Genomic DNA, 25,518 nt, shown 5'->3' on the forward strand with positions numbered 1-25,518 from the left:
GCCACTTGGTAATCGCCCTTCAGTACGGAACAACCGGAGAATTAGGTATTGCACCTGACCTTACCGGAATGCAGAGATTTTGCGTACGCGCTTGCAGGAACTGTGCAACTAGGTGCTTGATCATGCAAGTTCAATGGTAGGTCGTTTCGATGAAGAGCATGCAAAACTCAGATGGCAAAACTATTCCTAAGGCAACCAAACACCAATCGCCCTGCCGTCCGGCACCTTCCCGTGCCTGGGTGTCCCCTGCCCACATCAGCAGGTAACCGTCAACTCATAGCACGATTAACACCGAGCACTTGCTAAAACTCTTCAGTCTATGTGAGGTTCTCATTCCAGATCTGACCCAATGCATGTAGCTTCTGCAGAGGGAAATAGTGTTGGAGATATCATTCTTGTCAGTCAGAGCTCCCAAGAAGGCAAGACGGAACTTAGTGATTGCCAAGATCAAGAGGTTACGGGGTTTCACAAGCATTTGGCCCACTGTTCGTTGTTGACATAATGTAGACAGCATTTCCAAAAGGTAGCAGTGTCCAAGGTATCGCCCTTCTGACTCAGAGCATTTGAGGCAAGATCGGAACTTTGCAATTGCCAAATTGAGAGTGTGTGGAAGGTTCGCAATCTCTTGGCTCATCGTCTGTTGTGGACGCACTTCAAACAGCTTTCTACACACACATTGATCTTGGCACTTCAACAAGCAGTTTCGGTTTTCAATACATTGATTCAACGTGAGGTCCATTATCATTGCGGTGTATGCTAACATGGAGAAATCCGTAGAGTCCCTGACACTCAAGCGAAAGCGTGATGCCACGCCGGCTGAGATGCTGGAGGAGCTGGAGGAGCTGGATCGAGCTGAGCTCAGCGATGACAGCAAGGATCTCGTGGACGAGCTTCAGGCGAAGGCAAAAGCGGCTTTCGACGACCCGGAACTGGACCAGGATAGCCTGAAAGCGTCTTGGACAGTTTTCGATCGGCTGTATAAGAAGGTTTTGAAGGGGAAGCGGGAAGTTGTCCGTCTCAAGGAAGAGAAGAACCAGTTGAGTGAGAAGCTCTCCGAGGCCGAACAGGACCTTGGTGAGGCTGCCAGCCAACTCAACCGGTTCGGCTTCTTGTTCAAGATTGGCGACTGGTGTGAGGCAATTCACGACGCCATCAAATATTACGAGGAGAGAGACGCCAAGACCAATCATTCTTCGAATAATAACGTCATTAAGCGCGCTGAAGATGCCTGCAAGTTCCACCACCTCACCGTCGATAAATTCCCACCAAACAAAGCCCAAGGCTATGCCACAAACTCGAGGCAATGGTCAGCAGCGAGAGGAAAGTGGTGCACCTCTGTTGTTGCCAATGTCGAGCCCGAGCTAAAGGACGTCGGGAAATGGAAAGGTTTGCATTATACCACAGTCCAACCTATATTGCATTGTATTAACTATGTGTGGTCAGAGTCTGGGGAGGACCCATCCCAAGCACCTTTCACGCCATACCTAGATCGACTTGATCTGCTATGCCAAGATGCTGGCCTCTCGAGGACTAGTTACCTGGCCACAGCCAGGGTCTACTCGGAGCGGAATGAGGCCGCCCATAACCCTTGCATCAAACTTGTCGACCATGTTGATCCGGCTACCAAAATAGTAGACTGGCATGAGGTCAAGAAGGCTTGTGAGAGCATCAAAGAAGGGAGCAAGAAGGAATTGGACGAAGGTCGATTCACTGCAGAGAATCACTCCTTCTTTGTGGACACGGTCAATCACTGGCTGCGGATGCACGTCTCCTCCTGGCCAGCAGGATCAGCCCCTGTGTTAACGACGTTTGGGGAATTTGAGCGAGACAAGGCTGAAAGGGCGGCCTCGAAGAGGTTGAATCCGGCGGCACACAATCCTCATCATGGCCCTTCATACAAGAAGGGCAAGTATGACGATCTTTGAGTGTTGGCAGGCGGTTGGTGGGGTGTTTCCAGCACTTGAAGTTCATTCTTGATGGATGCTTCTTGTCCTGGGCTCAGGTCTGCCCTATGGGTGGTAACCAACTTGAAGTTCATTCTTGATGGATGCTTCTTGTCTGGAACCTGAGTTGTGTTGTGGGTGTTACCAGACTCGAAGTTCATTCTTGATGGATGCTTCTTGTCCTGGGCTCAGGTCTGCCCTATGGGTGGTAACCAACTCGAAGTTCATTCTTGATGGATGCTTCTTGTCTGGAACCTGAGTTGTGGATGGAGTTTGATTTGGTAGTACTAGGCTTGAAGCGTATCAGTTTAGAGGAAGTCTCGGCCTTATGCCGGGGCCGGGCCTCGCCACTAGGTGGTGAGGTCCGGCGGGCAACGAAGACGGACCTGCAACCTCCACGTGGTGTTGCCTGGGAACCTGGCCTATTCATGGGCCAGAGCCAATGCAGGACGCTCATGTATCTAGGTAGTCAAGTTGAAACATTTATCACGTCGCTGTCGCTGTTCTTAGTCGCCACGCGTTCCCGTCGGGACGAAGAGACTCTTCTGCACTGCCGTCATGACTTGGACAATGTCCCCATCGACAGAGGCAAGAAAATGCTCGTCGCCGACCGTGGCATGCGTCGCTTGCGTGACTAGTTGGCCCAAGAGCGGAAGGCTCTCGAAGCACAGCCCGGACCCGGCCATGCAGCGGACCAGGTTCTCGGTCTGGTGTGTCTGCTTTGCCCTTATCATCAATCACCCTTTCTACCTACCGTGCGTGTGGCGACACGCATCCACCAACCTAAGTGGGTCCGACCACAGATTGAAAATGATTGGAGCTTGTGTTCAAGTCGTGTTGGCATCATGGGTGGACAACAATCATCGCTTTACTTGCGCACAGAGCTTACGTCCTATCACAACAACTTTGGTACTGCCATTTCTCATTTTGAGGGGGTAAAAGCAGCATCAGCACTTGAACCAGACATCCCGAGATGCGGTTCAATGTCCGGTGGCTGATGAGTCACTGACCAGCAATCTTTCGACTTTCTCTGGAACCTGGAGAGCAAATTACCTTGCCTCCTCTCGAGGTCTTCGCCTGATATAAACAATCTGCACAAGTCCAACCTGGCCGCCGTCCTCTTCCCGACATTTGCAACCGCGAAGCACATTGATATTGGATAGCGATCCTACTTTTGTTCAATCACGACCCAACTCATTCTGAGGCAAAATCGCAACGATGCAAGCCCAATCCGCGGAGGGCTTTAACAGGCTCCCGAAAGAGCTTAGAGACATGATCTGGGACGCTGCTATTCGAGACGACCGGCCGGCTGCCCACTTCTTCTCTCCCAGTCGCCTGAAAAATGGCTTGGAATTTTCCGACGAGTGTGTCGTCTTTGGCTTCAGCGACGGTCCGTCCTTGGAGGAGCGCCGATACATTGGACGGTGGTTGTCGGTAACAACTCAGCAGGCCCTGAGACAGCGATTCGGCCAGCCGGCGGTCAACCCGTCAGCATATCTAGAAGACGGCGGGCTCTGGACGGCTTGCAAGGAATCCCACGAAGCTGTCAGAAGGAGGAGGAAGAGACAAGCTGGCGGCATAGCTATGGCTTGGCCGACGACAATGTGGCGGTGGCCTCGCACAGCCATCCATCATGCGACCATGACTGGCTATTTCGACAACAAGGGAACCCGTCAATACTTCGCCATCGGTGTGGATGACCTTATCTGTTGGCAGCCGCTCGATTTCAATCGTTGCTTCCAGCTCGACGATGTACCATTCTCCAACTTCAATCTTGGTAAGCCCTTCGCTCTGCGCAACGTCGCCTTCGAATTCGACCCGGACTGGGAACACCCGGAGGACGTGCATAAGTACGAGGACTTTTGGCATCAAGAAAGCTCCCTTGGCGCCATAGCCGATATCGTCTCACAGCCGGAGATCCATCTCTGGTTCATTGACTACGGCATCCAGCGAGACGCTGCATCGACGGCCGTTGTCAACGACGCCCGTGACGAACGCAAGATATTCTACGGCAACGGGTGCAGGTTTGTCGAGGTCCGGGGCTCGGACGATGGATGGGTCTATCCCAGGCTTGAGAGCGGCGAGCCTGCCCGGGGCACCGCACTTTATTTCGCCCGGCAATTGGATGAAGGCATGAAGGACTATGAAAGAGTGCGCAATTACGAAAGGATCATGGACAGGAGCCAGGCGTCAGACGCGTTAACAGAGGAGATTGAGGAGCGAGACGGTGCCGTCCTGGGGGTGCTGGCGTGCGAGTACAGTTGGTCGAGCTAGCGGGCACCACCACTCGATCACCCTACAGCACAGCCCTGTGGCGGCTCCTACCTGGGGGATTCAGGGCTCCGACTGGAGCTTGAAATATCTCCAGCTCGGGCTGCCACCCTGCAAAGAAAAGATCATGGTTCTGTGCTTGCGCCCGTCGTTCAAATTGACGAATGGAGGAGATCAATCCACCTCTAGGCCACCAAAGGCATTTTCCGTCCATTCCTAGACAGGTCTCGACTCGCCGTTGTCAGAGGGGCCACCGGTTCGAGTGAGGAGCCATGCCTCAAGCGCGACCAAGCCAACAACACTTCTTGACGCAGAAAACAACTATCCCATTCCTGTACCTAGACGTTACCTCACTTTCCCTACAATGTCAAGTGCAACAGGCCAGCAGATTCAATTCAGCATCGTGTCAAACATCAATCGCCTCTAATCCATCGACCGAACAAGTCCTTTCATCACCTTGATAGCAAAAACTTCTGACGAACACCATGTTCGTCAGCCGCACTACTGAACAAAGCCGGCACAATCCGCGTTGGGTGCGTTGGAGCTTTGTCTTGGGCAGGTTACATCCCCGGGGACACGATCGTGAGAAAATTCCTTGCGAACCTCTAGGGACCTTCCTCACAGGGACATCACCTCTCTCGGAATCGGGATCGCCAAGAAGGAGTGACAACCTCATGTAGGCGCCCTATGCACTTACTTGGGACACAGTGCATGAACAGTCGTGCTCACATTCGAATGTTCTTGAAAGAAGTTCCTCGCCCGCACCACCAGATCCCTCCTGCTCTAGCATGGTCCGCGTGCCCTGGAGCCAGGCAAACATTCTTTCTTCCCACGATCTCTGCCTAGGAATGAATACGAAGAAGAGCGGCTCAAGAAGAAGGCGGCGGGAGGTGATGGAAGCGGGGAGTGGGCCGGGGCGAGGGTCACAAGTTACAAGCAGCAGGGACAACGTTAACTCCCCCAGTCGGAGGAGCTTGACCTGCTTGTCATGGAACAAGCCAGGCTCTACTCAAGTCTCAGGGCGAAAAGGAGACGCGGACGGGTATTGCCAAGTTGGACTATGGATTTGCGGAGAAGGCAAGGCTGGGACATCAAGGAAGGTCACCAGGAGTAGGAGTAGATTAGAGTTGCGCCTAAAATTAGAGTTGAGCGGATACTTAGAGTTGCGCGGATACTTAGAGTTGCGCGGATATTTAGAGTTGTGCTTTTATTCACTGCACCTACTTCCGTAACTCGGCAGTATTACGTCCCTGGGTTTGAAGAAGGGAAAACAAGTGCTAACTGTCCTACCTTGCAGTTGCTTTGTGCTATTGCACACAGGAACCTGATGATATCCCAGTCTAGCCAGGTAGTTGTGCTTTACAGCCAGTACATGTTCGGGAGGTGCGCACCTCCACCTAAGGAAGGACGGTCCATAGCGTGGGCTTGATGGAATTACTATATATAACGTAGTTCTGTCCCAGCTCTTCTCTTCTCTTCTCCTCTTCGTCTTCAGTCTCTCTCGGTAAGCGGTATGATTCCCCCCCAACCCGGCTCTGTTCCCTCTGCTTTACTCTTCAGTTTCGCTCCCTAATCCATGAGTCTCTGCTAACATCCAAGATTAGAGCTCTTCACCATCTGTATGTACGATTCCACGTTCACCCACTCTCTCGATGCGTTTGCTGACAGGTGCTCACACTCGACGATCTTCGTATCAGACGTTGGTATGTCCATGTGATGCGGCTTGTTCTCTCATGCAGTCAGGTTTTGCAAATTCAAATACTAATGTGTTTTCTAGTTGTCTCTCTCTCTCTGTGTCTCTCTCTCTCTCTCTCTCTCTCTCTCTCTGTGTGTGTGTGTAAGTGCCAAAATGCCTGCTTCACTCTGCGTTTCCTTACATTCGCTAATGCGTTCTTCAAGGCGAAAAGACGTGTGAGTCCTGCTCTGATCCCCTTACACATCCTGCGCCCTTCTCACGGGCTTCCACTTCTTTGCTGGGACGAACAAGGCTTATCTGTGCCTGTTTTGGACTTCTTGTTGAGTCGTGCGAAATCTCTATCATAACACTGTGCTAACTACTTGCAAGTCAACATGCCGAATAAGGTTAGTACTTCCTCTTCACCTCTTCATTTGGTCCCTGACTAACAGCATGACAGCAGTACAACCTTCCGGTAAGAGCTCTTCCCAGAACGACTTGACCACACCTCTCGACCTATTTCCTTTTTGTCTTCTTGGCATACTCCTTGAGTTGAACGCGCTTGACTGACAAGTCGTCATGCTCTAGCGTGGGCAGCGGGCCCAGGTACCGGTAAGTACAGTCCGTTTGGGAGATCCCAAGCATTTGAAACGCAGCCCCAGGGCTGGAATGGTGGCTTACTCATTATGCTGCAGCAGAAACGCTCGGTACGTATCTGTCTGTGTGTGCGGGCGCACCAATGCCGAGCAGTACTCTGACGCTTTCTTGCGTTCAAGTTTTCCTCTCCTGCCGGGCCGGTATGTCATCCCCCAAATACATGCGGCCGGAGTCGACAACTAACGGAATTCCATAGGGACAAAAATCAAACCAAGAGCCGCAAGCCAAGCCGGTAAGCATTAACCCCAGATCTAGACATCATGTCTCCTCCTCCCCATCTCTTTCTAGCAAGGTCATACACTGACTTTGTGTTACTTAGGCGAAAGATGTATGGTTTGCTAAACAAGATTTCCAAAGAAATCGCGTTGATGAAGCTGACAACTGTACCTTAGGATGGGAGCAAAAAAGTAAGTAGTCCGTTCAGTAAAGGCACACAGTTGCTTATTACCTGACATGGCTCAGTGGGCAGAAGAAAAGGCCCAGGTAAGTCTCCTACCTCCAGTTGACTAGGTATTCTGCTAAGACATTTCTAGGCCTGTTTTGACCTCGGTCAAGTGAGTATTGTCTCGCTGTCCCTGCATTGTGCTGGACTAAGCAGTGTGATGATCAGAAATTTCTCGCAGAAATCGAGGTAAGTTCAACAAAATCTTACGCCAAGTGGTGGTATGCTTTCAAAGCTAACAACTGCGCAAATACAGAAACTGGAACGTCTTGCAGCAGTGAGTACATCTCTACATTGTTCTGCCTTGTGTTGACTGGTTCAATGAAACTAATGATTTGGACAGGACCAAGCAAAGCAGTATCACGTATGCTACACTATGTCTGCCCCGAGTTGTGGTTTCTTGATCATTGACTTTGCTTCTCTCCAAAGAAATGGAAGAAGGAGGAACTTATTCAGTCTAAGTGTTACGCCAGTGGCACTGACAAGTTGATGTAGGAGGATGTAGAGGCCGAGGAGGCCGGGAAGGAGAAGGAGTAGGCCTTTGGCGGCAGCGAGAACTCGGCCGTGGCTGGGGCCTGGGGCTGGGCGTCGTTGGGCGCGCCATCACGGAGCTCGATTGAGGTCTGAGTCATTCTCACGGAAGAACTAGATGCTTGCTCGGAGCAATTGAATGACGGTTCAATGTCAGATCTGTCTCTGCTGAGACCAAGGACCGTTCAGTGACTGATGGGACCATTTATTACTTGTCTTCGACGGGCTCATCGATCATTCTGTCACTGGCAGGGCGTCCGTCTTACCCCTCCATCGTCGCTCGGAGCTCACGATGTCAGTCAGCTAGTCTCGTCCGAGCCCAGCCGAAGCCGAAGCCGGAGCCGGTCAGTACGTAATCCGGAGCTACTCGGCCAAGGAGCTGGAGCTGGACCTTGAGCTCCAACTCTAGCTATCTGACTAATAAATACTGGGCATGTCAGCTTGTCAACAAATGAACGACAAACCAACAGGCTCATGCACTCCCACAGCGCAGCTCAGACCGAAAGAGAGGCAAACTGCGCACCCAGCCATCGAATGTCCATCCTCCCACCGACTTTCTGCGGCCTTTCCACCTTCAGAGCTCTGCAGCTCCTGCTTTGCGAGATGATTGACCATCAGCCGGAGATTCAATCGCGCAACACGCGCGCATCTGCCAACCAGATCGTCCCAGCCCAAACGCAGACTCGCGACCTGCCGCACTAGCACGGCCGACTGGCTGCCTTCACCGCCGTTTGACACGCCACCTAATACATGCAAGGTCGTCTAGTGGGCATAACGCAGAACAGGGTAAATGCTACACCAGGGCGGAGGCGGTGTGGACCCAATGAGGGTCGGGCCTTGGCCGCGGTGCATGTGGCCAACGGGGATAGGGTCTCGCAGGGCCCAGCATCTCCAACGACATGCATGAGATCCGTCCACCAGGCGATACGCTAGACCCCTCTTTCCACATCCTGAGCCTGCGATCATGCTGGTCACGCTGCCCGATTCGTCTGCTGTTCTACCCTCGCCTGCCTGTCGTGTGTACACGCTTGCTGCTTGCGTGTGACTTGCTGCCGCCGTGCCCGACGGACGAACGCCATCTGCGGGAAAATAAGGTACAGCACGTACATGAAACTGGGACCGGAAAGGGAAACTTGTCCCATGGCGAACATCGGAGTCTGGAACTGGCGGGGGGGCTTGGGGCCCTGGTTCGTCCTCGAAAGGGAATCCTTTATTATCAACCACCCATACGGCCTGCCTCGTTCCCCCCGGTCTGCCTGCCTACCTCTACCGTATCCTCTCTTCTCTTACACTCTGCTTGCTCCCTTGATACCCTCGTCTTGACAGACACCAACAAAACAACAAACTCGCTCTGCTTGCTTGCTTGCTTGCTTGAACACCACCTTCAGGCAACAAACCACAGCACCCTCAAAGTACCACCCCAAGGAACTATGTCTGCTGCCGTCCTCGTCCCCCTCTCCCAAATCAACCTCAACGGCGGCGTTCTGCCCCCGAGCGCCATCACAACACAGCAATCGCCCCGGCACGGCCGCAGCAGGGGCGCCAGCATCGCCAAGGGCAAGAACAACCGCGGCCGCGGCTACAGCTTGGTCGACGACCGGCACACACAGGTCTCCAAGGCCGTAGTATTCGTGCTCAAGCGCACGGCGCAGGACGAGGAGAGCAGCGAAGATGGCAAGGTAGTAGCCGACGCCGACGGCTGGGTCGGCGTGGAGGACGTGGTATGTTGTCAAACCCGGGTCCCCCCGCAGGAAGAACGCGAGAACATGCCAATACTGACAACCCAACAGCTCGCACACCCCAAGGTCTCAGCCCTCGGCGTCGCGCTCTCCGAGCTGAAGGAGGTCGTCGCCTCCGCCGCCGGCAAGGGCCGCCTCGCCCTCCGCCAGCTCGAGGACGCCAAGGACGCCGAGGCCCCGGCCTCATACGAGATCCGCCGCGCCGCCGCGCCGGCCCAGCCGGCCCACGAGGTGCTCTCGAGCCCCTCGCCCGTCTGGCCGCAGATCGCGGCCGGCGCCGAGGACCTGCCCGAGTTCATCGTCCACGAGACCTCGTACCCAAAGTACCACCTGATCCTGACCTCGGGCAGCATCAAGCGCGCCGGGGGCCAGCCGTACCTGTCCTTCGCGCCCGCCGACGACGAGACCGCCAACAGGTCGTCGTCGGCCGACGTCAGCATCTGGATCAAGCTCGCCGACGCCATGGCCGCCCGCCCGGAGTCGGTCTGGCGCCGCGCCGACAACGGCCACATCGTGACCTCGGACGAGGTCCCCAGGGCCCTGTGGACCAAGGCCGTCGCCCGCCGCGGCGACCTGGGCGTGCTGTACGAGAACGGCGAGGTGCGCAAGGAGGTGCCCGTCGGGCTCCGGGGCAAGGGCGCCAAGGCCAAGAAGGGCAAGGGCGTGCTCAAGAGCGGCCGCACCGGCGACGACGACGGCTCCGGCAGCGCCAGCGACGAGTAACGTGAGCGCAGTAAGCACTCTGGCCTGCAGGCTTGCGGGGCTTTTTCGTTTCATGAGAAAGACCCTTTTGTGTATATGCGGCCCAAAGCATACAGACCTTAGTTAGATTAGACTTGGAGGCGGTTTAGTGCTCTTGTCTTGCATCGATTGCGCAATCTACTCATTCGTGAGGATTCGATGGTATACCACGACCTCAAAACCAACATTCTGAGTTCCAAGTGGTTCATGTGAAAAGCCTAAATTTCTTAGACTGTGTTCTAAGCTGACTCACTTGCAATTCCATCGATACGATTCACCCAACCCGCACTTGAAGCAGAGTGCTTGAAGACCAGATCACGCCCTTCATTGAAGTCTGTTCAGTATGTCCCATCGCCAGAAAAACGTCTGAGGTCTACAGCATTCTGACTGAACTCCTACCCCGGAATGTTCCAGCTCTTACATCTTATGAATGAGATTTGCTAGGTTTATGAACATATCGTTGATGACTTTCTAGGAATAGTTGTAGTTCTAAAGGTGAACGACTAGTGATCCTAGAGCTATGCCCTTCGTAATAGAGATATCCTGCGAAAGAGTTATAACCTTAACTAAGTATAGAGTGATAATATACTATCTCTAGTCATGAGTGATTCTCTCAGTATTAAGTAGAAGTTGGTCTTGTTCAAATTCATCAGTACCTAGCTTTTAGAAGTCTAAGTCTTGAATAGGAAGTCCCAATGATGTATAATATATCTACGTAGATCGTTGCCACGCTTTCTTCCGTTACAAGTTGCAATACCTACATAACGATAAACTTCCATCAAATCTAGAGGACTGCGCTTAGAAGTGAGCGTGTATACTCAGACGGCACCTTGTAACAGGGTAGAATGGCCATACACAGCCACGTTTTGATTCAGTGTTCATCATATGAAGTGGCCGCTCAAGTCCACTCTACAAAGAATTTACGGGATGACGAGTTCACGAAAAAAGAAAAAGCCATTGATGATAGATCAGCTATTGTAGATTTCCTTACATCTTGATTTCATCTCATCCTCATCATTGTTTCAATATTGTAAACAGTAACGTTCATTTAATATGTTCCACCGTGGTACCGCATAAGTAAAAGGGGTATCGACCAAATCACCAGCCATCACCACACAACACCAGACAAACCATATCCTCGCCATATGCCAAAGTAACGACACATTCATCAACAGTTTGTTGAGAACATCCCTCCAACATGCTAGTAGCAGTAACAATAACCGTCCCCATCTGCCACGACGAAGAACCATCCTCCTCGATAAAGATCCCCCCCCTCTGTCCAGTCCTTCCGAAATCCCTTCCCCCCTTTCAAATGTTTATCCAGTATGATGACATGACATGAACAATGACATCCACCCTCCCAGCCAGCCAGCAACAGCCCCATAGCCCCCATTATATTAAAATGCAAACAACAAAATATGCAAATGTAAGTTCCTTCATATCATCATCGTCAAATCATTCCCGAATGGTCAGTCACGGATATCACACCACATACACACGCCCACCCACCCATCTGTCCACCCGTCCGTCCCCCACTGTCCACCCCTCCACCCTTTCAGTCATCCCTCCCTCCCGGGGTCACCGCAGCCCCGTATCCCCCTTCTCAACCACGAACCGCACCGCCGGCCGCACCCGCCTCCTGCTGACCCCCCTCGGCGGGATAATAGGCCTCATCACCGGCCCCTGACCGGGCGGCACAGCTCCCAACCCGCTCGCTCCTCCTCCTCCCCTCGCTGGCCTCCCTCCTGCAGCGCCAGCACCAGCAGCGCCAGCAGTAGGCGTCCTCAAGCTCCTCACACCACCCCCCTCCTCCGCACCAGCATCCACGACCGCCCCCCTCTCGTCAACCCCCCACCTCGAAACCCCGCCGCCAGCAAGCCACCCGGCCAGGTTCTTACACTGGCTGACGTCAAGCCACTCGAGCCGCCCGCACCCCTCGAGCACGTTCTCGACGCCCACGCCCGTGACCCGCACGCAGCCGCGGACGCTCAGGCCCCTCAGCTCGTGGAGATGCAGCGCCACGCAGCCGAGGCTGGCGTCGCTGACCGCGCTCCCGCAGAACGCGAGCCGCAGCTCCCGGAGCCGCTGCAGGCCCAGCGCGACGACCTCGGTCGCCGTGTCCGACAGCGCGCAGCAGAAGCTCAGGTCCAGGTGCGTCAGGTTCTTGGCCGCGTTGACGAGCGCCACGACGGCGTTGTCCGACAGGTACGTGCAGTCGGCGAGGCACAGTCTCCGCAGCTGCGAGAAGTGGTGCGGCGCCCAGGCCTGGAACCCGGCGTCCGTGATGGACGTGCAGCGCGTCAGCGACAGCGACGTCAGCCGCGGCGACGCGTGCGCCGCCAGGTGCGCCATCGACCGGTCCGTGATGTGCTTGCAGTACGAGAGGTTGAGCCGCTTCAGGTTGGGGCACCCGACGACGCTGCCCGGGGCCGGACCCGCCGCCGTCGTCGTCGTCGTCGGCGACGTCGAGGCCGGCTTTTTCGCTGCCTTGGCGCTCTTCCTGGCCGCCGAGCTGGATATGACGACGTTCTTCGACGGCGCCGGGGCAGGGGCCGGCTCGGGGACGACCCACCCGACCACGCGGGCGAGGAGGTTATCGCCCACCTTGCGGCAGTTGCTCCAGTCGATCTCCTCCAGGCCCTTGGCGTTCTCGCTCATGTCGAGGATCTGGGTAGCAGAGACCTCCCAGACCGACTTCATACGCCAGACCTTGACGTTCTGGCCGCAGCGCTTCCACAGCGCCTGGAACCCTTCGTCGCTCACGTGGAAGCAGTTGCTGATGTCGATCTCGACAGGCCGGGTGCCGATGAAGGGGGCGACGATGTTGACCAGCGCCCAGTCTGAGATCTGGCGATTGAACGGGCTGAGGTCGACGTGCGTGCAGAGCTTGGGCGACTCTGAGAGGAGCTGCCGCCAGTGTCGTGAGACGGCGCGCATGCGGATGAGCTCCATAAAGTTCAATTGTTGGAAGATGCCGACGAGCACCTCATCGGTAAGCTGCGGGATCTCCGACGTCGCTGTTCGAGGCCGCGAAGGGAGTATGCGTGCCTTCTTGTAAGGTCCCGCCTCGTCCTCGGTCGGGGTGGGAGGAGGGAACGTGAAAAACTTGAGAGGACTGCTGTCTATCGAGTTGACCCTGCTCCCGTGAATTGAGGATGGGGGTGAGCTAGGTTCCGATTGAGGCGTTGGCGGTGCCAGGGAGTTTCTCCGCCTGTTGCGCAGGTTCTCCATGTCAACGCTGAGGAAGGGGTCAGGATCGCTCGGTTGCCGCGTCTCGGACTCGTCGTTGGCGGGAGATGCGGGCTTCGAGGGCGTCGTGAAGACTACTTGAGGCAGTGAGAGCCTCCGCTGGGGGGTGGCTGGCCGTTGAGCATCAGCCGTTGACTCCCTGTGTCCAACATCTTCCATCTCTAGGTCGCCGTCATCTGACTTCTGGTAGCGCGTTTTAGCTGTCTGCTCGACCTGTTGTCTCAGGTCGGGCGGGCACCGGCGCCATAGTTCGTCCAGCGCATCGCCTCCGATCATCAGACACTCAACCGTGGTAATCGAACGGACGGTAGCGGTGCGGCCCTGTGACAGGCCAAGGCTAGCAACCTCACCAAAGTACTGCCCCTGCATTAGTCGTGGCCGGATGCCAGAGGGGCTGGTGGTCCGCGTCGGACTCAATTCTTCTGGCTCCTCATGTATTACCTCGGCCTCGCCCCTGACAATAAAGTATATTTCCTGCCCGGAGCTGCCCTGCTGCACGATGTCTGTGAAGGGTGGGTAGGTCTTGAGCTGTGCGCTCAGCCCGAGGAAGTGGAGGATGTCGGTCGGCAACGTCGAGAAAAGGGGCAGCTCCTTGAGGGTCTTGCGCACGTTGAAGTAGCCGCTGGTCAACGCACTGCCTCCTACGGCCGGGTCTTCGATGATGCCTGGACTGGGCGACTTGCGCTTCTTGCTCTTGATGACCGCGCCGTCGGAGATGGTGCCGACCTCTCCCGTCGACACCTGGCCCGGAGCAGCTTCGCGGGCCTTTGCGCTAGTGCTGTCAACAGCCTTGCCAAAGGAGGAGCCCCTCTCCTGCTGCTTCTTCTTGAGGATGGTCAGCCTCTCTTGTGCCTCCTGCCGGATGGCCTTCTCCATGTCGGGAAAGTTGGGAAGCTCGGCCTGCAGGTCTTCCTTTTTCAGCACGGCGAGCATGCACTTTGAGCGGGCAATGATGGTCGCGGTCCTGGGCACGTCCATGAGGACACCGATCTCGCCAAAGAAGGCGCCGGGCTTGAGCTCGGCGTAGACAGCCTCGCCGTCACGCGAGGTGACGGCAACGAAACCACGGACCAGCCAATACATTGCTCGAGCGTCGTCACCCTCGTTGAGGATGTGGTCGTGGGCGGAGTGGACCTGGATTCTTAAATGCTTGCCGATGGCAGCGAGGAACTCGTCCGGGGCAGACATAAAGAGGGGGAAGGAGCGTATGCGGTCGACCAGCTCGAGCGGCATGTCCGCAATAGTCGAAGCCGTGAGAGGGCTCGGCCGCATGGGCCGGGTCGGGTTCGTCTCGCCATTGAATGACCTGATCAGGGACGAGACAGACTCGGGGGCCTGCTGACCACCACCACTGGCGTGATGGTGGGCGAGGGCCCTATAGGGAGACGACGGCGAGGACGGGACTCGACTCCGCCGCATGGTCTCAAGTGGCCCCTCTCGGGCGGTGGTTCGTGGAGAGGGGCAGGAGGTGGGAGGACGGAAGAGCTATAGCAGGTGAAGCTACGCACCCAGCTGACAGCTTCCGAGGTGTCGCGAACTGCTGGGCAAGCGCGGCGCAGCTCGATAGCTCCCCTCCGATATTACTATTAGGGGATGACGTGGAAGCGTCCCGCCGTAGTAGGTAGATTGCGGAGGAGGGGCCGTGGACAAGAGTTTAGGCGAGGACGGTTCATGCTATAGCCTGGCGAAGGGGAGGGCGGGTGGCCGACGCAGGAACCCTCCAGGCACAGGCACAAGCACGGGGTAAATGAACCGTTGGAGAAAGGCGAGTTTATGCCTCAAGTGCCTGGGCGAACGCCTGGTTCGCTCAGCGCGGTTTCCGATCGATCGTGCGGAGAGCCGATCGCAAATCCTGGAACAGCAGACAGCGGGTGCAATTGGAGTAGCTCCAAGGCCCTTGTCTTCTTTTTGCGTAGCTTATTCCTTCCCGGAAACTCGGTGACGAGCTGTCAAACGCAAATGAACACCCTGCCCTGCGTATGTAACGATGTAACAGTCGAGCCCCGGGGTAGCTTCCTCCGATCCTCCGCGGTATCACAGTCTCACGTAGTCAAGTGTACTGTCAGAAGGAAACTTGGAGACCCATGGCGAAAGCTAGATTCGGGAGCTGGCAGGTCGGTGGTGTGCGGGAGGGTGCTGAGCGTTCGAGATAGATGGGCAGCTGTTGTTGGAAAACCTTGGTCAGCTGTCAATGCCTCTGATCACCCCTCCGGACGGACGAACAGTCGTCCAGCCTGGTGGGGAAAGTTGGAGAAAGCTTGAAACGCACCACGAGGAGCGGCTGTGCACGCGCGTGTGGTGTTGCCGACGAGGAGAGGTGCGCCGCGAGCCACCACTCAATCGCGTGGAGCAATAGCTCGGAAGGGCTGGGTCGAGCCGGATCTGGGAGCCGCGCCTCGCTGTGGCTGTAGAGCTCCGGAGCTTGTGTTTGGGGGGGGAGGGAGAGACGAAGAAGACCCGGAGCCAAGGACGGCAAATCGAGAGGATATTCTTGGAAGTTGGAGTGTCAGGTTGTTCTGGCGATCGTCTCGGCTTTGTGGAGGGCGTGGGGCGATGCAGCTAGAGGAACGGCGGCATGACAAACGAAGGCGGCAGGCGAGGGACAAACAGAGGGGGAGCAGCGAGAGCCAAGGGATCGGGAGATCGTAAACAGCGCGCGAGCTTCTCACCACCTGGAAGTGGTATCCGGCGATCGGTGTCGTGTGAGCATGCGAGTGATCGAGAGTGTGTGGTCGACCGGATCGCGAGCACCAAGGACGAATTGTGTCAGGATGGTGCCGGTGTGACGTACCCGAAAAGCACGGGGAACAGCCGGGGCTCTCCTGGGAATGCAAGAGGCGCCAAGTCTAGCTCAGAGACCGGTGAGCTACCGAGGCCAGTAACTAATTGGGCAAGAGAAAGGCGTTCTGGTGCGTGCAATGTATGTGTCTCCCGTCTCCTGGGTGTGTTTGGTTTGAGATGGGAGAGTTAGAGGCAGGATGGGATTCTGGTACAATGGTCGGCGGTGGATGACGGGTACCAATGGAACCTGGAACCAAGCCCGAATAGCGGAAGCCCATGCTGCTGGAGCAAAGGATAGCTCGCTACTGGCCAGGCAGAGCAGTGAGACCAGGCCCCAGCTACAGCAGCTAAAGAAAAAGAAGATGTGACCTGTGCTTCCTCGTTCCCGTCCACCGCGCTGCGCTTCCATGTGGGGTCCCAATCCCAATGACGCTCGTCCCCTTGTTTCTCATCCCTACCCCACCTGCACCCACACCACTAACTACCTACCCCTCTGCTAAGAATCTGAAGCTCACGAGCGCGCTATCGGCGATGGCTAGGAAATACAGACAATACAAGTAGAGGTCCCGAAGGAGGGGCTGCAAGATCGAGGTCGCGACAGCGGGTGGGTGGTCGGCCCTGAGGAGGGAATGTACCACCACGCACCATCGATGAGTAAGACGGATGGATGGAGGGGCGGACGTAACGATGACCGCTGGAATCCTCTACTTGTATGATCATATCTTGTTCCTCTGTTGTCTACCTCATGTGTCCATATGCTCAAGGACTGGATGACAGTTGCTGCATTCCTGCGTCAGTCGCATAAAAACGGGTCGCCCTAGCAGCGAAAACGGCATTCTCTCCCACTGAAGCCGATTCCATTCCTCCCTCCCTCCCTCCCTGGAATCCCAAATGCTGGTCTACTTTAGGCAGTGGAGCGACGTCAGTCCGGTGCAGCGATGGGCCCATGGATGACATCTCGGCGGCGGGGGTTATCCTTGACGGTTCGAAGAGCTTGTTCCGTTGAATAGTGGTTCAGCATGTAGCTTACGCTCTCTAGCTCACGATATCCTCGAGGTGTGATCCCCTTTTCCGCGCTGACAGCATGGTACTCCGAGCCAACCGAGTCCAAAGAGACTCAATACAAGCTTATTCTTCTTTTTCAGCGTCACACACTGTCAGCACGGCTGTGCAGGAATGCGGGGGGTGCATCCGCAATCTCACGCGACGCCTGCCGGCGACTATCAACGAATCGCGCTTCTGGCTCGGCGAGTACAAGGCCGAATGCAAGATGAATTTCGACATCCCGAAGGGATCACATTTTGCTGGTGTTCTGGAATCCTTCTATGCGTCCATGGGTTCTTCCAGAGGCACAGCGTGACAGGGTCACTCCTGTCCTGCCGCCGCACGCCCAAGCCCCAAGCACAAGCTCTGGCCACCGCCATCCCACAGGGGTCCCCCCCCCACCTGTCACGGCCGCTAAGCGTCTGCCCCGCATCCACCGCAACGGTCCAGGTGGCGCTTCTGCCCCCTCAAGTGCGAACCGAATTGGCAGAATGGACAGGGATGCCCGGCATCTTCAGCGATGCCCTGACAGAGGCAAGCGCAAGTACACCGAGGCCCGTCTGTGGGTTTTGGCGTAATATCGCCATCGAGTCCGTGTGGACCAGGATCTTCAGAGTGGACTGCATCCCAGCACTGAGCACAGAGTAACTGCGCAGACACCTCGGGACAACCGCAGCTGCAGACGCATATGAAGTTCGGCTGCTCGCACAGGCCGTTTCGGCATGGGAGGCAAATCTTCATCGGGTCATTGACGTTGATGACAAGGGTGCTGCAGTTACCGCAAGCCGCACACTGGCACACCACGAACGATGGGCACCACAGTCGATTGCAAGCCTTGCAGTGCGTCAAATCCTCGGGCAAGAGCCTGCTTCTGCAGTCGCACCTTTGGCACTCACAGGTCCTCTTGGGGTTGTTGTGATCGGGGTTCTGTGAGGCCTTTGAGCTATCTGCGCCAGTTGAAGACATTGTGGATGACGGTTACCAGGCGGTGCCGCCGAATATAAGTATCTGCGAAAGGTTTGCGTGACAGTGGTGACTTCGTATTTGGGGAAAATCAGTAGAATGTTCCAAGACGGGGAGAGGGTCTCCCTCCGGCTTTATACCCTCAGCAAGACTCAAAGTCGCTCGAAAGAGCTCGTCATAGCGTCCCGCCAGACATATCCAGATCTAGTATCACCTGTCATGAATATGCAGTGTCAGGAACTTGGATGGCTAGTCACGGCATCCCCGGAAGGAGATCAGACTCGGATCACTTGCATCCTTATTCTGCTCGGTGACGATAGGAAATTTACTCATATATAGAGTCACTCACTAGCTTGGTCTACCCCAGTGACACCACCGGATATCAGACGACATATACAGCGCTTCGGTACCTTTCTTGCTTACTGATATTCCGCCTCAGGTTACTATCATTCCTTCCATGTACCAAATCCTGAGCCGATCCCGAAGTGCGGCTTCATGCTCACCAACGCCCGAGCCCGTCCACCGGTGCTCCGGCCCCATGGTCTGGAGCCGCAGCCAAGGCGCCAAGGTCATCCCCTGGTAGCTACCTGCGCATCCTGCGCATCCTAGGCAGCTCCAAGCAAAGGCCATTTCCGCACCAGTAACATGTACCAGGGCCCATGCAACCTTCTGTGCAGCCACACTCGCATTGGCATAAATATGGGAGCTGGTACGGGGCGTGACTTTCAGAGATTCTGCCCTCTATACGCCTTCCGATACAGGCGCCGCCCTGGCATATATCGCACCTCCCCCCCTCCACGCGGGTTGTCATGCAGCCGCACCTGCAGTCACACCGGGGCCCCGGGAACGCAGTGCTCTCGATTGGCAAACACTGGCCGGCAGAGCAGGTGTCGCACAGTATTTGAGACCTGGCAGACCTGCCTTCGCTCCAGATCTTGGCGTCACAGTCGCCGCACAGGTCGCATTCGCAATCCTGAGGTACAAGTAGGCTTACTGGTTTTATTCCTTTCCTCGAGTGATTGGGATTCTTCCCGCCGCCGCCGCCTCCTTTATCGTCTCCATCACCTTTTCCACCATGCGTGCCTTTGCTGCTTTTGGTGCCTTTGCTGCTTGTGGCGCCTTTGCTACCTCTGGCACCTTCGGCAACTTGGGTGCCTCCTGAGGGACTCTCAGTATGTGAGCTGGACATTATGTTCGGGAGGTTCTTGGTATGTGTATGGTTCTGCTTTTTGACTGAGGATATTCCATTCATAATTATGGGAATTCTTTCCTACTTATAAAGCCTGGAACACCTTGAAAGATTTGGAATGAGTGTGCCCTGTCACTCATCAACACTGGACAATTCATGTCCAGTAGGGGCTTCATTAACTCTCGTGTCTCGCTTAGACTATCGAATGTGTGCTCAGATCAGGAAACTAAAGTGAGATGAACGACGGCTCACTGTGTGGTGATCCTCAAGCATATCCGACACCAATCACGGAAGCTCAGGTGTCACTAGGCATGAATGATCTCTGAATTTCTTGTTATTGCTTTATGGGAATCGACAAGATATCTCGTGCTGATGATGGATAATGAGTAGTTGATCTATGTGATCATATTCCAAAAAAAAAAAAAGCCTTTGCAGTCCTTGTTGGGACGTCCTCATTTGCCACCGTATCCTCCATGCCTGCCGTTGGCACACTCGTCGCAGACAAAGCCCTGCTCAGCAACCAGAGTGCTACAGAAGCAGGAGTCACACACACATGTGTGGAGGGCCAGGCACTCTCCCCTGCCACATGCATCGCACAAGCCCCCATTGGCCTTGGCATGGTAGCCGCATGCGCCGCGACAAACGAAGCAGCTGCAGTGATTCTTGGGCTCCTTGTCCGCGACCTGTCCACTAGGCTGACTCGTGGTGCCGCTGCTGCCGGTGCCTGTGCTGGACCCGGAGATTGAAGGCAGGCACTGTCCCTGGACACATGTGGCACATATCCCCCCTTTGGCAGCAGTCCAGAAGCCGCATATGCCACGACAAAGAAAGCAGCTGCAGAAGTAGTACCCTGTCTCCTTCTCCTCCGCACCTGTGTTGTTTCCCGTCGCAGCTTGTCCGTTTGCGCTATTCAGATTCGCAGCGGCAGTGCCGTGCGTGCCACTTTGACAGGGACTGCAGTGCGAGCCGTGTGTGAGGGCATCACCGCCACAATCGCAACCACACGCGCAGGCGTAAGACTCCTTGCATGATTTGCGGCAATACGCGCATCTTGTATGCTGCCGCCTCTTGAGCGCTAGGCTGCACCTGCAGGCACAGGAACAGCGCCGTTTCTTGCATCGCCCGGTGCGACAAACTAGACATCTTTCGGGCCCTCTCAGAGGGGTAGTTTCCTCACACCCGCAGGTACAGGTGCATGGCCGTACTGGAATCTCTGCCATATCTCATAATTGATTGCTGTGATGGCAGTCTGAGTCGGATTTCAGATCTGTACTTGACGGATGGGAGATGGGTGACTTGGGCGTTCTTTCCTTTCTGTTTTTCTTGGAACAGAATATTGCTATCCTTCCTTGAGGTTTCTCAGCATTATATAGACCAGAGTCTCATGAGAGCTATCGGTCAGCTAGTCACAAGAGATCCCAAGCAAGGCTTGTATACAGTGTCATCTGTAGTACGGCCGGAAGCAAAGGGCTATACTAGCATAATGAACAGGTAATCACGCTATTAGGGCTGTCATATGGATTTCAACAAAAGGCATACGCCATGGATCGACACAATGAACACTGGCGCGTGCTTCCGACCTTAACCCCATCCCTTCACTATACTATCACCAAGCTATCACAAGGCTATGCTTCGACTAACTGAGGAAGAATAATACTATCCAAATCATGTAAGTTCAGAATCACGTACCTACCACATAGCCCTGTTTCTCTCTATGATATGGCCTGATTAGGTTCATGCCTGTCGCTGGATGATTGTGGAACATCTCCTTCATACATACACACTCGATGGGCAGATTTGACGTGGCGACCCAAGACGATAATCGAAGCTCCCAATCAGATCTCAGTCCGGATTGTATGGCCTTGGCATATTAGATCCGGAGACTCTCGAGACCTCGTGAGTCATAGAGGCGACCCGTGAACAACTTGTCACCCATGTGGTCTCACTGATCTATAACCCCAAGTATAGATGGCTGCCTACATTAAGCAGGTGTATCTCCTTTGGTGTCTGTCTTGCTGCTTCTCATGCCAGTCACTGACTTCAGTGGTGCCTAGTAGAGCAACCTCTTGGGTCCTCAGAGCTAGGCCCGTTGATAGGTAAGGAAGTGATCGAGTCAAAAACTCTTTCGCAAGTACTAATTTTTGCACGTGGTATATAGAGGGAAACCAAGCCGAGTACAAAGCTCATCTCATCTGTCCTCTTATCTCGAATTTCTTGGCAATGGTGATGCTTAGGTGTCGGAGATGGACGCCTTATCTCAGGGGTATTATCCGACTGCTTTGTGTTTGCCCCAGCCTCTTTCAAACCGCTGACCATGGTCATTGGTACCTATTGTTTGAACACTAGACAGGGAGACAGATCGGAACTTCCGCGCCAAGAGAATTCATCACCACAACTATGGGTCCATCGTCCCCAGACCGTCAACCGTCCTATTACAATAGCAAGAAAGTAACACAATGATTCAGAATTATGATAACAACATTTTTCATGAAAATCCCCATACTCTTGGGTAGGTACTAGTAAGCAAAATTGTCGAGTTGTTGATTCAGGTTATCCGGTATATATCAGAGGTAGCCTCCATGGAAAACAGTGCCTAACTGATTCTGTATGTTTAAATAGCATGTCTGGTCAATCTTAGGGCACCGGCGGGTGAATGCAGCAGAGCTCGCCGTGGTGAGTCGGACATAGCCAAAAGGAAGCCCTCGAGGAAGGTATTTGTAAACCAACTGCTGGTTCGCACACCATTAGTCGGTATCTCGAGACATGAAACAGATCCATAGAGCAAGCCACCCCACCCTAGCCTTCTTCTCATCATCTCCCTTCTACTATCATGAAACTCAGACTCTTGGGAACCTATCTTGACCCAGCAACGTGTTGGCGGCTTCGTCCCCTGTCAGCTTCCCCGCACCCGCCCCAGTCATCCGCCCCGCCCCCAGATCCGCTTGTCCCAAGCTAGCCTTGGCGTTGTTCGAATCGTGGCCTTACTCGGACGTCGAAGGCCTCGATCCAAGACGATTCTGCACCGACATGGGGATGTTTCTGTATCTGGAATACATACATAAGTTCCTCGTGTTACAGTAGAGGCTGTATTTGAGCAACTGTTGTAAAGAGTTCCCATAGTCGTGCCCGGCCTTGCCTTATCATCAAAAGACATCAGTTTGGGACTAGCCTTATCTTCGGAACTTCCGATCCAGATACCGGACCTTCCTTAGTCAATGCTGCTGGCGTAGATAGTCTAGATAAGAGGCTTTCGGGGCTCTCAAGGGGGATCTAGGTCTGGCCTTGTCCTCAGCCACCCTCGGCTCTGGCCGGCGCGTACCTGCATCGCCATCTGAGTGCTTCGAAGCCGTCAACCGGAGCAAAAACGTGGCCTTGGGGGATGTCTATGTAGTAGCAGGGGTGCCCCATGCAGCCCAGCTCTCTTGGGCAGAGGGCAGGCGGTGATCTCTCGTAGTCGATCTGCACTCTTGCGTTGTCGATGCTGCATGTCGCTGACTGGCCGTTGGTCAATCAGACCGTGCCGTGTCTGGTGTGCTGGCTTACGGGCATGCAAGTCTCGTCTCGCCTCGTCTTGTATCGATCCCCTTGTGATTTCCCCGCGAGAATGCAACTAGATGTGCCGCAGCGACCGTCGAAAAGGCTATCTGGACTAGCGGCCTACGGTAGATTACTGGAAAAGTCCAGGCTCGGCAAACGCTAAACGACATTCGCCCTGTTGTGCGATACCTTTACTTGTACATGTGTCGGATATGCGTCGGATTGGTTCTTCTTGGCACCGAGATAAATGTCACCCTGTCCCCCGCGGGGGCGAAGTGATCAACACATTGCGGATTCATCACTCGCTCTGCAAAACCCTGGCCGAGACACCTCAGAGCTGACCTGTTCAATCATCACTATGGCGGAACCCCAAGCCCACCGCCACATCCCCGTCGAGAAGCTGCCCCAGGACGACGCCGAGGCCGCGCAGGAGGCCGTCGCGATCGCCGAGTATGCGCACGAGTACGTCATCGACCCTGTGGCCGAGGCCAAGCTCGTGCGCAAGCAGGACCTGCGCGTGGTGCCCATGGTCTTCCTCATGTACTTCTTCACCTTCCTCGACCGCACCAACCTGGGCAACGCGCGCGTCGCCGGCATGGAGGCCGACCTCGGCCTCGGCACCTACGGCTTCAACATCGGCGCCTGCCTGTACTACGCCATCTACTTCTTCGCCGACATCCCCGCCTCGCTGAGCGTCAAGAAGTTCGGCTTCATCGTGCTGCCGCTGAGCTGCGTCGCCTTCGGCGCCGTCACGCTGGCCACGGCCTTCATCAAGAACGAGGCCAGCTTCTACGCCATCCGCCTGCTGCTCGGCCTCACCGAGTCGTTCCAGTTCCCCGGCCTGAGCTACGTCGTCTCGCGGTACTACCGCCGCAGCGAGGTCACCACGCGCATCACGTTCTTCATGGTGCTCTCCGCGGGTCTCGCCAGCGGTTTCGGTGGCCTGCTCGCCTCTGGCTTCCTGTCCTTGGGCAGTATCGGAACGGTCCACTCGTGGAGGAACATCTTCCTGGTCGAGGGGTACGTCGCATTTTGTAATAGTTCATACGTTGACTGTTCGCACACTGACATGGCGTAAAAACAGCATCATCACAGTTGGTGTCGGCATCCTCGCATTGTGGTTCTTCCCGGCGGACCCGTCCAAGACGCGCATTTTCAACGAGAAGGAGCGCGAGCTGGCCATGGCTCGCATCTTCCATGACCAGCCCGCCATCGTCGAGCACAAGGAGCGCATCACGTGGAGGCTGATCAAGAGGGGCATCTTCAACGTGAACGTCATGGTCGGCTCCTGGCTCTACATCTGCAACCAGATCACCGTCCAGGGCCTGTCCATCTTCACGCCCACGATCCTGCGCCTGAACTACCCCGGCCGCTCCACGGTCCAGATCCAGCTCCTGTCGGTGCCGCCCCCCATCGTCGCCATGATCTACGCCCTTGGGGTGGCCTACCTTAGTATGAAGACTCGTACGCACGGCTACGCCATTGCCTCGTCGGCCATGCTCTGCGTCATTGGCTACAGCATCTGGCTGAGCACCAATAATGTCCAGGCTCGCTACGCAGCCATCTTTCTCAATACCATGGGAGGCTATAGCTTTGGCTCGCTCACAGTCGGTTGGACGCTAGCAAACGCGGCGCCCGACACAGTGCGCAACGTTGCGAATGCTGGCGTTTCCATGCTGGCCAATATCGGTAAGTTATTGGATGCTGTCACAGTGTCATCGTCCATATAGCCCGCTAATGAATGTACAAAAGGGTCGATCACCGCCACGTGGAGTTATATCAACACCGATGCCAAGAACAACTACCGCATCGGCAACAGCTTGAACACAGCTACCGCATGTTCCGTCATCATCGCCACGATCAGCCTCGTCTTGTATCAGAAGTGGGAGAACAAGAAGCGCGCTGCTGGAGGCCGGGACTATCGATTAAATGTGCCGCCCGAGCAGGTGGCTACTTTGGGAAATATGCATCCTCAGTTCAGGTACATTCACTGAGCGTCAGGCTTGAAACGTGGCTTCGGGTTCTTTTCCTGTCGCTTCAATGCATTAGGCACAGGAGCAACACATGGAGGAGTTATATATAAATGGATAGAATGGTGTCTTTTTAGAGTGTGCCAAGATACTAGGCCTATACATCTCTCTGAACTTCCTCGGAATTCTTCAGGCCTTGGAAACTACCTCTGGTATTATTGGAATCCCATCCTTTCTCCTCGAGTGATGTGGTCAGCAAATCTTTTAGCCCTATGGCCAGTTCTACCCTTCTACATATAAACAACAGCCTATCTTCCTCAGAACGATGGAAATCCTGCTTTGTGGAGTTTCTAAGGTTCCGATTTGGAGAGTGCGGTGCCTATTGAGAATATCGCGTTCCTTGTGAGAACTTCACAACCTTTCTTCCCCAGAAAGGCTCATCTGGAGATCGACACTCCACAAAGAGGAGAACTCAGCATTCAGCTTGGCCCACCCGAATCTGGACTCCACTCCATGCGATCGGCATGAAACTGGGCGATGAGGGGACCTGGAAGCAACCGAGAAGTGCCGCGGCTGTCATGGCGGCACCGTCCTGCAACACATGATGGCGAACAAAGGCTACGACCAGATGGTCTCCCTGTGGGGGTTTGCCGACTCCATCACACATACCTTATTCAAGCTAGTGCCTTGCGCATTTGTGAGCGAGCATTGAAGCAGTGACTACTAGACCTCCGACGTACTTCTTGGCGATCTTGCTGGATTAGTACGTGCCGCCGATCGAGAGAG

The 25,518-nt window shown here is 55.1% G+C and overlaps 7 protein-coding genes across 7 annotated transcripts; 6 read left to right on the plus strand and 1 right to left on the minus strand.

Moving 5' to 3' along the window:
- Window positions 1-761: 761 nt before the first annotated feature.
- E0L32_004015 (uncharacterized protein) lies at window positions 762-1,925 on the plus strand (the record flags this gene model as incomplete). Its single annotated transcript, XM_031138379.1, has 2 exons — window positions 762-1,386; window positions 1,444-1,925. The coding sequence occupies 2 exons, from the start codon at window positions 762-764 to the stop codon at window positions 1,923-1,925; spliced, it is 1,107 nt and encodes a 368-aa protein (XP_030998077.1).
- A 1,236-nt stretch (window positions 1,926-3,161) lies between these two features.
- Window positions 3,162-4,217, plus strand: E0L32_004016 (uncharacterized protein; the record flags this gene model as incomplete). The annotated part of the gene is made up of 1 exon (XM_031138380.1): window positions 3,162-4,217. One exon carries the CDS (start codon window positions 3,162-3,164, stop codon window positions 4,215-4,217), a length of 1,056 nt encoding a protein of 351 aa, XP_030998078.1.
- Window positions 4,218-6,284: 2,067 nt separating this feature from the next.
- On the plus strand, window positions 6,285-8,221 carry E0L32_004017 (uncharacterized protein; the record flags this gene model as incomplete). Its single annotated transcript, XM_031138381.1, has 13 exons — window positions 6,285-6,296; window positions 6,350-6,364; window positions 6,666-6,686; window positions 6,743-6,778; window positions 6,866-6,874; window positions 6,939-6,953; window positions 7,009-7,029; window positions 7,080-7,100; window positions 7,145-7,177; window positions 7,245-7,265; window positions 7,332-7,352; window positions 7,484-7,521; window positions 7,990-8,221. 13 exons carry the CDS (start codon window positions 6,285-6,287, stop codon window positions 8,219-8,221), a joined length of 495 nt encoding a protein of 164 aa, XP_030998079.1.
- A 728-nt stretch (window positions 8,222-8,949) lies between these two features.
- E0L32_004018 (uncharacterized protein) lies at window positions 8,950-9,981 on the plus strand (the record flags this gene model as incomplete). The annotated part of the gene is made up of 2 exons (XM_031138382.1): window positions 8,950-9,240; window positions 9,310-9,981. The coding sequence occupies 2 exons, from the start codon at window positions 8,950-8,952 to the stop codon at window positions 9,979-9,981; spliced, it is 963 nt and encodes a 320-aa protein (XP_030998080.1).
- Window positions 9,982-11,908: 1,927 nt separating this feature from the next.
- E0L32_004019 (uncharacterized protein) lies at window positions 11,909-14,667 on the minus strand (the record flags this gene model as incomplete). The annotated part of the gene is made up of 2 exons (XM_031138384.1): window positions 11,909-12,511; window positions 12,604-14,667. 2 exons carry the CDS (start codon window positions 14,665-14,667, stop codon window positions 11,909-11,911), a joined length of 2,667 nt encoding a protein of 888 aa, XP_030998081.1.
- A 5,031-nt stretch (window positions 14,668-19,698) lies between these two features.
- E0L32_004020 (uncharacterized protein) lies at window positions 19,699-19,971 on the plus strand (the record flags this gene model as incomplete). Its single annotated transcript, XM_031138385.1, has 1 exon — window positions 19,699-19,971. One exon carries the CDS (start codon window positions 19,699-19,701, stop codon window positions 19,969-19,971), a length of 273 nt encoding a protein of 90 aa, XP_030998082.1.
- Window positions 19,972-23,120: 3,149 nt separating this feature from the next.
- On the plus strand, window positions 23,121-24,756 carry E0L32_004021 (uncharacterized protein; the record flags this gene model as incomplete). Its single annotated transcript, XM_031138386.1, has 3 exons — window positions 23,121-23,782; window positions 23,847-24,451; window positions 24,515-24,756. 3 exons carry the CDS (start codon window positions 23,121-23,123, stop codon window positions 24,754-24,756), a joined length of 1,509 nt encoding a protein of 502 aa, XP_030998083.1.
- Between the last annotated feature and the right edge of the window lie 762 nt (window positions 24,757-25,518).

Source organism: Thyridium curvatum (genome assembly GCF_004353045.1).
Source record: "Thyridium curvatum strain D216 chromosome Unknown NODE_18_length_519074_cov_76.432364, whole genome shotgun sequence".
In the NCBI taxonomy this organism is placed as follows: Eukaryota; Fungi; Ascomycota; class Sordariomycetes; order Thyridiales; family Thyridiaceae; genus Thyridium; species Thyridium curvatum.